Source organism: Equus przewalskii, chromosome 27 (genome assembly GCF_037783145.1).
Source record: "Equus przewalskii isolate Varuska chromosome 27, EquPr2, whole genome shotgun sequence".
Taxonomy (NCBI): domain Eukaryota; kingdom Metazoa; phylum Chordata; class Mammalia; order Perissodactyla; family Equidae; genus Equus; species Equus przewalskii.
Window position 1 is genome coordinate 10,509,179 of NC_091857.1, and position 16,859 is coordinate 10,526,037.

Below are 16,859 nucleotides of genomic sequence, written 5' to 3' on the forward strand. Positions count from 1 at the left end.
CCAAGCATGGATGTTTGTCTATACCATGATCGAAGTACATATGGGGTCATGTTCTTTTCCCGTTATCTGATCATCCATTCAACAAATCGAAGTACATATGGGGTCATGTTCTTTTCCCGTTATCTGATCATCCATTCAACAAATATTTGTTGAGTTCCTGCTGAACGCTGTGTGCTCTTGTAGACACTGGAGATGTAGACGTATTTCAGTGATGGTCTAACTATTTAGTAACTAAATACAAGTATTTCAATATTATAAATGCTTTCTAAACAAAGCTAATTTTGTGGCTCTTTCCTTCATAATTAATTAAACCATCATCAAATAATGACCAAAAGTGTTAAATTTCCCTTTCAAAGTTGCATTCACATATAAAATGATAAATGCATATGGACATGATATTGCCACAATTAAAAAAAAAACTCAGGATAATGACACTATACCTCTATTGCAAAAGAAAAAAAAATTTCCAAACTTACTTGCAAAAGAAAAAAAATGGAGCGAGAGAACAACAAATCTCAAATCAGTGCAAAAAAGAAAAGAATGCTCTTAGAATTAGGAGAATTTTTGGAATTCTTATCTTTTTGTATCAAAACTTGTATATGTTAATATTTTATGTATGGTGGCTTTTCCTCCATTAGATCAACCATGCAGAGCTTTGTTTTGGACTGATGAATTATTTACTTATTTCTTTGGACAATAAAGATACTGAGTAGATTTTAAGTTAATGTTTGGAATGATTAGAGTCTACCTGCCTGCGGTCTTTATTAGTGTGACTATTAGCATCTGTAAGAACTAAATCGGAGGTAGAATGAGAGAGCAATGAGGAAGATACAGAGAGGTAAAATGACAGTTTGCTAATGTGTAAGGACTTTCTTCAGAAATTCTTGTTCACATCAGAAGTACTGACTGAGTTTTAAAATGAGTGAAGTTGACTGCATTCCTGCAGGGATTTCACAGTAATCTTTTAAAAGGTTATTTTAAGTATTTTATTTTCCAAAAGTGTAATTGTCTTTAGACAATTATTCTTAAAATTTCAAATCCAAACTCTATCTTGCCGACATTAATAACTTACTTAGATTCAGGCATTCCCTAAATATGGCTCATGCATGACCACCTAATTCAAGAAGTAAAGTTGAAAGCTACTTTAGCTGATTTCAGGTTATTGACTCTTAGTAAATTATATCTATAATGGACAGATTCTATGAAAATCTAATACAACTCTTTAGAGAAAGAATTGATCAATAATACTTTACATAATAGTTTTTGTTAAACTTCTGTATGGTTAAGGAATTGTATTATATCCATATTTGTTTTTACATACTTTTAGTTTATGACTTAAAAACATGTTTTTAAACAGAAAAATAAGATTATTTTCAGAATAAAGATTTTTACCCTCAGAAATTTAAATTCAGGATAGAGGAAGATTTGTAAGCAAGGTTTATTTTATACAATTATAAGAGTATTTTTGAACTGCCATTCAATAAGGAAGTCTGCTCATGTCCTGTATATTGAGGTTATAGTTAGCTCAAATTTATAACCATCTGCTGTTTCCATATTACACATAAAGAAATGAAATGCAGATTAACATTGATTCCAATACCATGTAATTTTTCTAATATGTTGAAAGTACAATACTAGGATGAACTATTTTTCTGTAGCAGTAAAAATGATTCTCAGGACCACTCAAATACTGTTTGCACAGTTCAAAATCCTTTGTCTGTGAAAAATGGTCCTAAGAGCTGAAATAAGCTATTATGTTTTCAGACCTGAATATTTTGGTCCATTAGGATAGGCTTTGTGAATTTTGATAACCTTAGTGTATCTACAGGATACATTCAGTATGAACATACAGAATACAGAATGAAATGTCGTTCTGCACAAACTCTTCATCTATATTTTGGCTACCCATAGGATTGTTATATTTGTAATGAAAAGGAAAAGAAAGATAATATTGATGCGAGCTCAGCAAGCTGAGTCGTCGAAAGAAAGATTTCTTGGACTCTCAAGGTCTAGCAGTAGTGCTCCTTTATTCAGAGAATAGCATGGAGTAGCATGAGGACAAGACCCATGGGCAGTAAAGAGCTGCAGCATGGGGATAGGACCCAAGGCCAGTGAAAAGCTGCCATGGATTGAGAGTTAGGGATAAAATTATAAGGCATAGGTATATGAGTTATTTCTTTACAAGACAGAGGAAAGATCATGTAGAAACGTCATTAAACTTGTATCAGTGTACTGGGGTCTGGTTATTGGGTGGTCCTATAACTTTGGATAGGAATCAGATCAGATCAGGTCAGGACGTCCTATGCTTCCCAGAGGATATAGATCCATATGTAGGGCAGGACACCTTGGACTTCTCTCTCTGGGAAAGCCTTGATCCTCATCAAATATGACTATTTACTCAGTGACATTTTAAAAACATTACTGTATCTTTTAAAATTTCAAAGAAATGCATTTAATCAATGAGTCTACATGGGATATTTTCCACGAGGAACAGAGAAGCTTTTTCATAGACGGCTATAGAGTCAACCTCTGACGGTTCTTAGTAAAACAATAAGTTGACTGTGCTACGTGCTTTAGTTTTGTTTATTTTGTTTTTCTTCTCTTTCAAAAGATATTTTGCAAGGATTGTACCAGATCCTACCAAGAGCTGTGTAAATGGCAAATAATTTTGAGTTCAGTTCTCAACTAAAACTAGAGACTGGCTTAGTGTGCCACTAAGGAAATGACTTACAAATTGAGGAAAAAGTAATTGATTTCTTTATAAATTAACAAGAATCCTAATGTAATTCCAGGAGAGAGTGGAGAGGAAAGTCATAATATCAAACAATGGTGTTTATGACAACTTCCAAAATACTACATTCATGGTTCTAATGCTTGGGTCAATGCAGTATTATTTTATGCATCAAGGATTATGCCAAACTGTAAAGTATGCGTCTTACTTTTATACTCATTTTGCAGATGAAGAAGCTAATATTCAGTGAGGTTAAACAGTTTACCTGTATCAGAGTTTACAACACAGTTTACAAGTATCAGAGCCTAGATTTGAACCCAGGCAAACTGAGTCCATTCTCTAGATTCAATAAACTTTCCCCACAAATGTTATGTTAGTTAATGATTTCTTCCCTGTGCAATCCCTTCCTTCTGGTATCCCGTTTCTCTTACTATTGCCTATCTTTGTTTGGCTCTTGGTTTTCACTGTTATCCTTGTTAATATTTCTGTCTCCCCTGGTGAACCTCAGGCTGTTAAGGTCAGGGATTTTATTTCATATTTCTGTGTGTTGCCACTCCTTAGTGTAATTCTTAATACAGTATAGGCAGGATGTATAGGTAGACTGATGGATAGGAGAGTGAGAGAATTTGGACTTTAAGATATGCAAATATTTTTGTTTGGTATTTTGTAGAAGGTAAAATCCTCCTATTTGCATGTTAATTGGAAATTTTACCAAAGGGCAAATAGGAAGCATGAACTCAACTAACCAACTTCAATCCCTTAGTTACAGCTCAGAGTGAAATCCAGCTTGATTTGAGTCAGCTAAGGCAATTCCTGCAGTTAATGCCCTAGTAGCTTCTGCAATATTTGGGTCCCATGGCAGAAAAGTCTATTCTACTTAGAGTCCATATTATTAAAAAAGGGGGGGAGGACAAGCAATATTGTTTCTAAAATTTAACTTATGCTAACTGTCAGTCTTTGTCATATCTCGGGGGACACAGACATATGATATTAGATTCTACAGGAATATTACAAAAACACCAGGGATTCACTACTGGAATTTCATTTTGTCAATTTTGGTAATCATTTTTAGATGATAACAGATATTAGCAATGGCGCTCAGTTAATTTTTGAGATTATTCTAAATTTGGCTATAAAAGGTTCCACTCCCTAATCTTTAGGTAGATTTATAATCAAGGAAAATTACGATGAAACAAAGTACCTAAAGAAAATGACATGATCCATTAATCGTGTAGTTATTTTAATACATTCTGTTCCCCTTGTATTTCTTTACTTTATGTAATTTCAGGTGAAACTACCTAGTTTTTCTGTAGAGTGTGGTCTGTTTTTATACTTATTTCAATATTAAGCCTGTATGTTTGGGAAATGTGTATAACTCGGTAGAGGATATTTAAGTCTACTGTCTACACAGTCAGTCATTAACGCGTGCTGTCTTATTTTTAACAAATATCACCTTGTAGGATGAAATTCTGACAGGAAAATTATAGGATTGGTGCCTACGATAGGATTTATGTTAATAATTGGAGGCCGTCTGCTCCTTAAAATGTAAATGGAGTTTCAATAACAAGGTTAAGAGGCAAGGCTGTTTTAGGAATACAGGTATTCTTTCAGAGAGATAAGTATGTCATCAGGCAAATATAAACACCCCCTCCCCCACCTCCACCTCGCACAGATGTCACCCAGTTATCTTAATATTCATGGTGCATCTGTCAGCTATTCACTGAACTTTGTTTCTCTTTTGCGTTTAGCAATTTTACAAGCATTTTTGTGCTACAAGATGTTTTAATGTGATATATAATACAGATGAATATTTTAATCACTTTGGCTTTTCTAATTTTACCTAGCAAAGAATATGAAAAAGAAATTTGAATCAAAACAAAACTTTGTTAATAAAATAAATACTGTTTGGCTCAATCTACTAAGAAGAAACAGACTTGAAAACATAAACAAAACCCTGAGACAAACATAGCTGCCATAGTAGAAAAAAAGAATGAAGTCATATATATAGAAAAAGAATAAAATTATATATATGAAAAATGAATAAAGTCATATACATGTTTTGTATACCTCAGCAGAATATTAACAGGGTCAGTCTCTTAGATGTTTACTTGCTTGTGTTTCTGTAAATTCGATGTCTTAAAGGGGGGAGCAGTTTGCATCCAACTAGGAGTTTGGTTTCCTCATCATAAATCTCATGTGACTTTGATATGTTTCCTTGAAATACTTAACACTTACGTGTATATCTTTTTCCAGCTGTGGTTGTATAAATATTTAGATATTTCGGTCACTCATGTTTACATTTTATCTTCCAACTGGGCAGTTGTTGAAGGCATCCTGCCTGCCCTCCCCCCTTCCCCCCCCCACCAGGCCTGGCTTGCGTGAAGTCAATTGCATTGCATTCCCAAGGCTCTACCAGGATTCTTGCCAGGGGCAGCTGACATTATCATCCTTGATCCTTGTCAAAGCCTCACCCCATCAGTCCTTCTTTTGTCCTCTCTTCTTTGTAAGTTTTAAGTTTCCTATGCAGAGCGTAGTTGAAACGGGCAAGTTGGTTTTGCCAAGTATGATATAAAATTTATATCTTATTACATTAAAAAATAACCAATTAGCATAACTAGAATGGTGGTTGTCATGTGGCTTATAGGACCTCAGAACTTATGGCTGAAGAGAGAAGGCTTTTTATGAAGAACAAGTCAAGAATATCATAAAGAGAGAAGTTTGCTGACAGAGTGGAGGTGGACACCTCTTCTAGGGAGGAGATTACAATCACCAGGGGTCTTTCATCAACCCTCTTCTGAGATTCATATGTGGTCTTTCCTATTTGATCTTGATGTAACTCCCCAAAGTCCCCCTTTGAGAAATTGAGTTATAGTTATTGATAAAAGTTGGGTGACTTTTCCTTCAAGGTATGTTGATGGTAAAAATTTGGGAACAGTGACATTGAATTTTAATTGTGTAAATTCAATTAAAGTGTAGGAATTGAGGTTCTCAGAATATTAAAAACTGATAAGGATGTTTACTCAAATATGCAAGCTCATATTTAGAGAACATGACACAGTACAAGGAAAGCTTTATATCTTCATTTACTCATCATGAAGGTCTTTACTGAATTAAGTGACTATGAAATCATGTGATTTACAGTTAGCTATTCTATGAATGCATGGGAAAAGAACAACAGATGTCATCAGGTTTGATTGCTTCTTGCTGTTTTTATGATCTACATTTAAAAAATAAGTAATCAAAATTAACACTTCCCGTGTTGGAAGCAAAATAGAAAAAGCAGGTTTCTCTATGGATTTTAACAAATTAATCCTAGCAGCATTTATGGAATAGTTGGAAAGAGCAAGCATTTTGAATTTGTCTAGGTCTGACTCCCAGCACTGCCACCTTCCAGCTGAATGACAGCTGAGAGTCTCAGTTCCCCCATATGGACACCAGATATCACAACACCCACCTCATAAAGATGTTATTGTGATAAAGGAGATGATGGATAATTAGTATTAGTTTTCTTTGTCATTCCTTTCCTGCCTGCTTAGACTTGATAATAAGGAATAATTTATTATAGTTTTTATAGAGATGATGATTGCCATTTATAATTATTATTATTGAGGTTAACCAATCACTCATTATAAATATCATTGAGAATTGGAAAATACCTTTCCTGAAGGTTATGCTTATGAGACATGTGAGATTTCTCTGTTTTTTGTTATGATTTCAAAGGCTATTGGCTCTACAGTCAAGTAACTTTTTTTTTTGCTAACCCTATTCTTTCTCTTTAGGTTATTATACTCTAACAGAGTGTATTTTATTTTGAAGTGTGTTTCTCAGAAGCAAAGTTTAGTGGGATATCCTGTAAAAAGAAAGGTAGAAAGAGTTCAATGGCCAAATAAGTTTGAGAAACGCTGTATGTTACGCCTTTCTTCTGGTGCATCACAATGTGCATTAGCCGAGACTAAAGACTGTGAGAAGTGCAACTGTTTTTCTGAGCAGTGCCGATTAACAATCTGAGGAAACAGTATTCCACAGAGCATTTTTGAAAATTTAGCCTTTAATCGAGTAGAAAGCATTTTTATTGCTGAAACTCTTTTACTGAATGCTGTACAAACATCATGGTGAAAACTTGGACCTGAGTTCTCCATTCCCAAAAGTCCTGCTGGCTGTGGTCCAGTTATATGGGACTGCAGGTTAGGGATGGAGAGAGTCTTGAGCTCCACTGCACTTTCGTGGCGCCTGGGTGATCTCCAGGCTCTGTAATTAGCCGTTACTTCCTCAATACACTCTCCCTAGGCAATTTCCTTCGTTCACATGTTTCAGTCTCCAGCTTGATTTTCGTCTATGGCTCCAGCTGAGATTTCTTTTCTGAGGTCAAACTTGGATATTCAATTGGCAACTTGTCATCACATTTGGATATTCTAGAAGTACCCTAAACATTCCATGTCTCGTACTGAATAAATCATCTCCTCTGACCTTCTTCATCTCCCCAAATCCCACTATTTTGTTCTCTACCTTCACTGGAACTGCCCTACACCCATTGCTCAGATCAGAAACCTAGAATCTCTCTATCTTCTGCTTCTCCTACATCCTGTGTGTTTTTCACTTATGTCTCCTCTCACATTACCAGTGAGTAGATTCTGTTGATATTGTAACTAAATATCTCCAGATTTGTAACTCTGTTTTCCCTTCTCTCTGTCCATATCCAAGTTCAAGTTTGTTTTTGGTTTTTTTTTTTTTTTTTGCTGAGAAAGATTAGCCCTCAGCTAACATCTGTTGCCAATCTTCCTCTTTTTACTTGAGGAAGGTTTGCGCTGACCTAATATCTGTGCTAATCTTCCTCTATTTTGTATGTGAGTCACCACAACAACATGGTTGCTGACAAGTGGTGTGGGTCTGCACCTGGGAACTGAACCAGGGTCACTGAAGCAGAGTGTGCCAAACTTAACCATTAGGCCATGGGGCAGGCCCCCAAGTTCGAATTTTCAGAATCTATTGTTTAAAGAGTACAAAAGTGTCCTAGCTAATCCCTTCCTAGCTTAGCCTACTACAGTCCAGTTTCATATTATCAATAGTGAGCTCTTTAAAACCGAACATGACCATGTGATCCTGTGAGTAAAATATTTAATGTTCTCATTGCCTTCAGTTAGGTTCCAGAACTTTGGCTTGATGTACAAAGGCCATCACACTGTTGCTTCTAGCTAATTCTTCATACACATGCTTCCTAATCTCTCACATGCATCTTATATCAGGCCGTACTAGCCTACTTGCTGGTCTTACACGTGTATCATATTCTTTTGTAGCTGTGCCTCTGGGTGAAATCATCTCCTTTCTTTTCTTTCTGACTCACTTTTCAAGACTCATCTCAAGTTTCCTGTCTCAGGATGCCTTCTCTGCCCTGCTCAGACAAGACAGTCTGAAGTGCCCTGTCTTTGTATTCTTATTGCAACGTAGGGATCCCTAGTTCCTATGTCAAATGGACTTTTAGAATTTAAAATTTGCCTTAATTAAATATATATTACCTCAACAATTGATTCTCATTAGCATCCACTTTTCGTAATTACAGCCAAAGTAAAGGCCACTAATATATCAGAATGGTTTATTTTCTAAAGTTTTACAGCACTTGTAATTAAGTTATCTAAAATCCAATTTAAATTTCATTTGATTTCAGTGCAGCCTGTGTGAGAGAGTATGAATCTCCAAGTTATTTTTTGTTCCCATGTTGCTGGTTTATTTCCTCCTCTTTTAGAGCCTGGTTTCATTTAAAGAACTTATAGCATGCTATATACCATGCATAAATCACTAAAGTGATTTCTCAGTATTTCAATTATAAAACTGTAATTAAATATTTCAGATTATAATTTTTTGTTTCATGGTGGATATAAGCAAAGAATAGATCTTTTAGTTTCAACAATCATTCATTTATTCATTTCATCAAGAAAAAATGTTAATTGCAGTAGTTACAAATTAGAGTATAAATAAGCTCCATGTACATCTTACAGCTTAGTAAAGGTTAAATAGTACGCCTATTGGTTACAACTAAAAATATAAAATCTCTTATTTACTTATTTGTTTGTTTGTTTATTTTTTGAGGAAGATTAGCCCTGAGCTAACTACTGCCAATCTTCCTCTTTTTGCTGAGGGCGACTGACCCTGAGCTAACATCCATGCCCATCTTCCTCTACTTTATTGTGGGACACCTACCACAGCGTGGCTTTTGCCAAGTGGTGCCATGTCTGCACCCAGGATCTGAACCGGCAAACCCCAGGCTGCCTCGAAGCGGAACTTGTGAGCTTTGCTGCGCCGCTGGGCCGACCCCCAAAAATATAAAATCTTTTAAAGTCTCTTTATAGTGTGCATGATTATTAATGCACTCAAAGAGGTCTTGTCCACATTTTATTCATTTATTTAATACATATTTATTGAGTATCTCTACTGTGTTCAACACTCTGCCAAACATGAGAAGCAACTGTGAGCAAAATCCTGCCCATAGACCTTACAGAATAGTGGGAAAGACAGACAATATTCAAAGCATCAAACGTACAAATTAAAATTATAATTCTGAGCTGCTGATCCCATAGTGTAGTGATTAAGTTCAGCATGCTCCACTTCGGCAGCCCAGGTTCACAGGTTCAGATCCCAGGCATGGACCTACACCACTCGTCAGCCATGCTATGGTGCCAACCCACATATAAAGTGGAGGAAGATTGGCACAGATGTTAGCTCAGGGCTAATCTTCCTCAGCAAAAAATATACATATATATATAATATATATATATACATATATATATATATATAATTCTGATCATTCTTTTCAAGGGTAGTCATAGTGCTATTTAGATTTATAAAAGGGGCATTTAATTTTTGTTGTAAAGATGAGGAGGACAGAGATTTGAAAGAAGAGTGGGTATAAACTAGGGTAAGAGGACTTTGAGCCCAGACCCAGCAGGAGGCATTGGCCTGTAGCAGGAGGAAACACAATGTATTTATGGAACTAACGGAAGACTGGGGTGAAGGAAGCAGAGAAAGAGGTGGAATAAAAAGAGTCTGGAGAGCTAGATAGGGGAATGCACACTGACTTTTGTAGGTCTTGTTAAGGACTTTATCTTAAGAGCAGTGAGTTTATTTTACGAGCCACTGAAGTAGGGGAGGACCCAGATTGTATTTGCATTTCAAAGCCTTCATCTGGCTACATTGAAGTGAAGCTATTTGAGAGCTTCCCTAAATCCTGATGGGAATTAATAGTGGTTTGATCTAGGACGGTAGCTGGCTGTAGAGATGGAAATGAATGCATTGGTTTGAGAAATTTTGGGAGGGACTAGGGGGTGGAAAGGGAGGTGTCAAGGAAGACTGGTGTATACTTTTTATTATTCATTGAGATTGGAGCATTAGATGAGAACAAGTTTTGGGACTCAATTATATTAAATGTTGGGCTGTGGAATTTCTCTAAGAAATATATATGTTAAATCTATCCGTGGGAGCAATAAGGAAGGAATATTGAAAATATAAAACTCTATCCCTGTTTTGGAGATTACAATCTCACTGGAAAAAATAATGTACAGACACAGAAAATATTTAAATGACACATACACTCAGGACTTCACTTATTGAGTAATCCATAAGGTCTAGAATGTAGCCCCTCACCCATTATCCTTTTCCATTTAATATTATATTTAATTATTTAAACTCAATTGTTTAACATTTATCTTTGAAGATTTATTAAAATATTAACATGATTAATAGTAACTAATGAAATTAATTTATTAATAAAACTCTGGGAAAATATGTATGTACACACATTTATATATACTTTTATTATTTAGGAAGATATGAAAGTGTATATAAAGAACCGTTTCATTATATATTTGAATATAATGTTCATTAGTATATAACATATGTTTTGTAAAAGTGTTGATTGATGTTAGTTCAAAAGGAGATTCCAGGAAACCATACCATTATTTGCGATACTCAACAATTTGCTTACAACTTTCTCTGCGAAAACATGCACATATATGGTATAAACAGACAGGGTGATGGGTTCTGAAAGGACTTGTGGACAAGGGATTTGAAGAGCAGACAGGGTTTGTACAGGCAAAGTTTAAGCAAGAGAACTTTGTCAGTGAAGGGTCAAAAGGATTCAGGAATTGGGAGGTATAGTCAAGAAGGACACCAGAAGGATTAGTTAGTGAATAGGATAGGAAGGGTAGGTTAATATTATGCAATGTTTAAATAGCAGTCTTAAGCCTCGGCTTTTGAAATAAGACATTTCATTGTTTTCAAGCAATAATATGAAGATATGTTGTCAATTCTTCTACAGGCTCCCGTCTTCGTCAGGAAGATTTTCCACCTCGCATTGTTGAACACCCTTCAGACCTAATCGTCTCAAAAGGAGAACCTGCAACTTTGAACTGTAAAGCTGAAGGCCGCCCCACACCCACTATTGAATGGTACAAAGGCGGGGAGAGAGTGGAGACAGACAAAGATGACCCTCGCTCACACCGAATGTTGCTGCCAAGTGGATCTTTATTTTTCTTACGTATAGTACATGGACGAAAAAGTAGGCCTGATGAAGGAGTCTACGTCTGTGTGGCAAGGAATTACCTCGGAGAGGCTGTGAGTCACAACGCATCGCTGGAGGTAGCTAGTAAGTAACATGGGCTTTCTGTGTTTGGCAAGGGGAATGGCAGAGTGGGATGATTTGCCTTGAAAATGGTAATACAAAAACGTCAAACCTGTATCCCAGGCTTTACCTGAAGAAAATCTCTAGCTTTGTGTATAAACACAATTGACTAATTGTTGGTATTTTCTATATGTCTCATCTTAGCTGGTTATTCAAGCTAAGTTTGGATTTACACATAGTTGTTGAACTATTTTACTTTTGAGTGGGAGCTGTTTTCTGCTGAATATGTTCACTGAAATTGGTTTATTCTCCTCCTTTGTTGCTTATAAATATATTGAATATAAGTATGTTTCTGTAAAAAGAATAGCATGGGATATTTTTCATCTGTCTTCATTAGGAGAAATACCTTCAACTGGTAGTATAAGGTATGGTTTTAAACTATTTCTGTTTCTTAGAGAGATATTATACTATGGTAAAGCTATAGCCAAGGAAATGTATGTACATGCCTCATACATCAGTATCTTGGCTACCGTAGTGCATCCTGGGAGGAAATACGTGTGTATAACCCTCAGGGAGCTGGTGATTCAGTTTATTTTTACAAATAGCAAATGCAGCTCATTTGATATTACCTCAAGAAGGGTTTGAGACTAATGATTAAATTGTTATATCTAGAGAGTCTAGATATGTATTGTATTTGAATAAGAATTAGGCTTCTCTTTTATTCAATAAACATTCAAGAGGTAGCCAGAAAGGTTCATTCTCTTGCAAGTATCCTGCTGTGTATATGTATATATGACAGAAATTGAGAATTGTATAGGGATTGGAGAGACAAATGAAATTTAGATCTAATTCACTTTGTTTAAATATATATAATTATATGTGAAATTGTATATATAACTATGTATATATTTATATATAATGTTCTCCAAGATGATTGATACTTGGATACAATTTATGTTCAAAATTTTAATTATATCATCAGTTTTCATAATTTCTAACATTGTCTCCAACATTGAACTAGTTGGATATATAGAACCACAGGTAATTATTAAATTATAGACATAGAAAGGAATTTGGAGACAAATTATTCCAATATACTCGTATTATTAATGTGGAATCAGCCCCAGAGAATTTAGATAATTTGACCATACTCACAGAACTGTGTAGTACTTAAGTTAAGACAGAATGCCAAAGATGTCTGATATGAGCATGAAATTTGGTTAGAATAAAAAGTTAAAGTAACTGTTTAAAACTACGTCAGACTTATAAACTTGAAACCCAAGTTTATGTCTCTATTCATAGTTAGTTGGTAATAAACTCATTGCTCTTATTGCCTCGGTTGTCAGTGAAGATGTTAGAACTAAACCAGTAAGGTTTATAAAAGCTATAGTCCCAACAGAAAGCTATTTTTCCTTGTCTTTTTCTGTTTTTTTTTAAGCTCAACTTTAAATGTAGCACAAGCAAAAGAAGTTTAAAGATTCAACTTATTTAGAAAAGGACATATATGTTTCGATAAAATCATCTCTGAAAGTTATATGAGCACCTTTCTAACTCTTGACACATTTTTATTTAAGAATAATTATTCCCTGTGGAGATAAATTTCAGTTAACGTTTGAAAACAAATTTGGAGACTCAAGAAAGGTGATGTTAATGACCTAGGCCAACTTCTGTATTTGGTTGGAAAGAAACTGAAGACCAGGAGGAAAACCAGAATGATTGTTTATTCTCTGGAATTATAATTCCTTATAAATGAAGTGTGTACCAGCAGAAATATCAAAGATCATCTCATGTTTCTGTGTTATTCCCTACTCTACTTGCATTCTTATCATTGTCAGAATTTTGAAAAAAGGTTGTAGACCTGAATAGAAGGTCTAAATGCTTACCCTCTGGAACTTCCATTTCAAAACACCTCCAGTTGTACCTGAGATGATGAAGATACCCTTAATGCACAGGGATTTAGACAGCTGTCTTTTCTAATCTGGCTTTTGTGTAGATGTTCTAAAAGACACTATTAGTTTCCAGTTAAGTTCTTTTTGTAAGCTGGACATTCCATTACCTTGAGAGTTCATTATGGGAAAAGCTCTTCCAGTCTTTAGTCAATAAATATACCAGCATGGAATTGAAACCAGACATAAGATCATTATGTAACTTTTACCAGTAAAATATTCAAATACATAGTCCCTTCATGAATAATTCACAAATTTTAGCGTGATATTCCTCATTGTGTCTCCAAAACATTTTCCAGCTCCAGAGAAAAAAGAATATTATAATTTACTGAATAAAATTTAATAAAAGTACTTTAAAAATATTTAAGATCATATTCAGTAACAATTTATGTACTTGGAAAGGGAGAAATGTGTATATATATATATATATGTTATGTTTATCAACTGTAGTTTGATGTTAAGGATAGTTTGATTGTAAGGATCCTTAGTAGTGATAATAATAATTATTTGAATCTCTGAAAAAAGTTTGAGTAGTGTTTGCTTCCAATAACTTTTATACTAGTTTAATTACAATAATTAAAAGCATGTTTTTATTTGGATAAATTGTATTATTTGGACACATAAGTTATATGGGAAAAATTAAGTATTCTGCAATTACAATGGGTTTTGTGTCTTTCAAAAAATTTGGAAACTATTATTTAATAAATTTATGCTTCAGTGCACTACAAATAGATACAGCTACTTAATTCATATGTATTTCAGTTATGTATTTTAGGCCATGGTTATTACTCGTTCACCATTTTTAAATGTATTTTTGTCCTTAAGTCAAAACTAGCCTCTTATATGTTACATAAATGATGTGGGGGAGGGGCAGGGAAACGTGAGTCATATTTGCTGTAGGTTAAATCTATAAAGTACTGTTATAGTTTTTTTTTTCCTGGAGAATATAACTACATTTTTTTTTCATATTTCCTTAGTTTAGGTACTAGAAGTTTAATAAGAACTATTTTTATTCTTCCCAAAGGCTCAAACACAGGAAGATGAAGATTGCATCTAATTTCTTAGTGATGCTTTAGCCCAAAGCAATAACATTAACAAAGTGTCTTGAGGCAACACAGGTTTCATAGCACAGTTGTTGGTAATGCTTTTAAAAACATTTATCTGTGTTTTATTTGCCTTTAAACCAAGTTTTACAGCTGTAATAACAACTGGGTTTCTTGGTTCCTAGCAATTGTCAATCTCTGAAACATTCGGAACAAAATTATATGGAATGTCATTTAAATCCTTCCTTTCTATATAGAAATGATAATATTTTTGTCTATTGTGTTTTTAATATTTATTTAAATATACTCATGCACCCAAAGAATTGTATTTATTGGTTATCTTTAGGATTATTTATTTTTATTTTCATTTAAATCCCAATTATAACAGGTTAGACCCAGTGAAAAGCACTGGCCAACATTTTGGTGCTGATCCTTGCCTTGTGGTAAATGCTGTATTCCTTGTTCTTCAAAACTCAGTTTTGATGCAATTAAATTTATCTCACCCAGTTATAAAGTCTAAAAATTAGAATGCTAAGAAATATGTAGTAGTCCTTATATGTAAAGCTTCCACCTGGAATTTTTAGAAGTTTATCTCTGTAAAGGAAAATAAGTTTTAATCACAGATGCATTTTTAAAATTTATATTTTAATTATTATTTTTCTTGGCAAGCCAAGAATGATATATCTTGATGAGGACATTAAATTGGAAAATTTGAATGATATTGCTGTTTCTAAGATTTATGAAAACTCACTATCTAATTCAGTTTCAAAAACAGCTTTCTAAAATGGTCTTGCAAGTAGTATTTTCTTGTTTGTTTTGATTAACTCTGTTTGAGAATCTATTAAATGCTTAGGAAAATGTTTTATGGGTGCATTCTCCTATACCCAACATCACTGATTACTAAATTTAGAACTCCACTTTATGCATGGCTCAAATTGATAGCACAGTTCTTTGACACAACTTATATTCAATAAGTAATTTGATCTTGCATAATTACATTGAATTTTAAGGAAAATTAGTTTGAACCTTGACCCCATACCTTCCATTGAAGGACTTGGCTCTTTATGTCATCTGCTAAGCAGTGCACGGTCAGCATATGGCTATTTGTTTCCTATTTAAGCTGTTTTCTCCTGAGGAAGAGAAATTCTCTTCAGATTAGGCAGACATCTGCTGGCTTTCTTAGCAGCAAAATCACAGAACAACTATCTTTCCTGGAAAAAAATTATTTTGTTCAATTAATCAAAGATTAAGTCTTCTCAGATTTTATTAACTGGAGTACTTTTTAACAGTAATTACTTTGAGGTAAAATGTATTTTGAAGTAATATTTTCCCACTGCTTTCAATACATTATGATCTTTTGTTGTTATTAATATTAAATGATGCTCCTTAAGGTGACTTAGAATTTGAGGTATACAATTTTCCTCACTAGGGTAAAATGAGGAAGTGAACTGATCATGTATGCTTAGTAGTCACGTGTTTACCTAGGTACAATAGAATGTATTTTCAAAATCTGGACCATGGAAGATGGAAGGATTACTCCTGGAGGTGAAATAGTTCAAATGAGCAGGTGCAAATAGAATATACCATTATATTATAAAATATTGATTGATTGCATATGTGTGCACACGCACACACACATTGTATCCTGACAGACTTTTAGTCTTTGTAATTGGACTAGCTTTATAAATATTTAAAAATCTTAAAAAATGTCCCTTGTGGGGGTCGACCCCGTGGCAAAGTGGTTAAGTTCGCTTGCTCTGCTTCTGCGGCCCAGGGTTTCGCTGGTTCAGATCCTGGGCACGCACATGGAACTGCTCATCAGGCCACACTGAGGCGGCGTCCCACATGCCACAACTAGAAGGACCCACAACTAAAAAAAAAAATACAACTATGCACCGGGGGGCTTTGGGGAGAAAAAGGATAAAATGAAATCTTGAAAAAAAAAAAGTCCCTTGTTTTGTCTTTTTAATTTGTTTTTTCTTTTTTAAAAACGTACCATTTTGAAGGGCTTTGACCCGAATCTAAAACATTTTTATATGTCTTATTTTTGTTTTCAGTATTCACGGGAAAAATGATATAGGGTCATTTAGGTTATGATTTTAAAATATCTTTCCACTTTCTTGTACACATATTCTAAAATGCACTAACTCTTCATTCCAAAATTGGTTCATGATTAAATGAAATAATGCATGTAAAGTGTGTAGCACAGTGACTGGCACATAATTATAAATCATAAAGCTAATTTTTGGTGCTGTTGTTTTTACTACTTTTTTTTCTTTAGCTACATTATGGTCAGATACTAGGATTATTACTCAAAGGAGATCTGGATGCTTCTGACTTCAAAAATAGAGTTGGTTCTGACTCCATTTTGAATTTTAAGATATGTGTGTTAATATACTAAAATTTAAATAAAATGCTTCATTAATTAATTTTTCTTAATTTCTGGTTAAGTAAAGTGTGTGGTGAATATATTAAATTCCATCTTGAACTGAGATCAGTGGTATGAGAAATTTACCCTTACCTTTGGA

General features: G+C 34.4%; 1 protein-coding gene across 16 annotated transcripts in view; it reads left to right on the forward strand.

The window, feature by feature from the left end:
- Positions 1–16,859, forward strand: part of ROBO1 (roundabout guidance receptor 1) — a 1,062,925-nt gene that overhangs the window by 742,522 nt on the left and 303,544 nt on the right. For all 16 annotated transcript variants that reach the window (XM_070597856.1, XM_070597864.1, XM_070597866.1 and 13 more), the window contains one exon: positions 11,040–11,366. In XM_070597856.1, the coding sequence (XP_070453957.1) occupies positions 11,040–11,366 (327 nt within the window). The remainder of the gene's footprint in view (positions 1–11,039; positions 11,367–16,859) is intronic.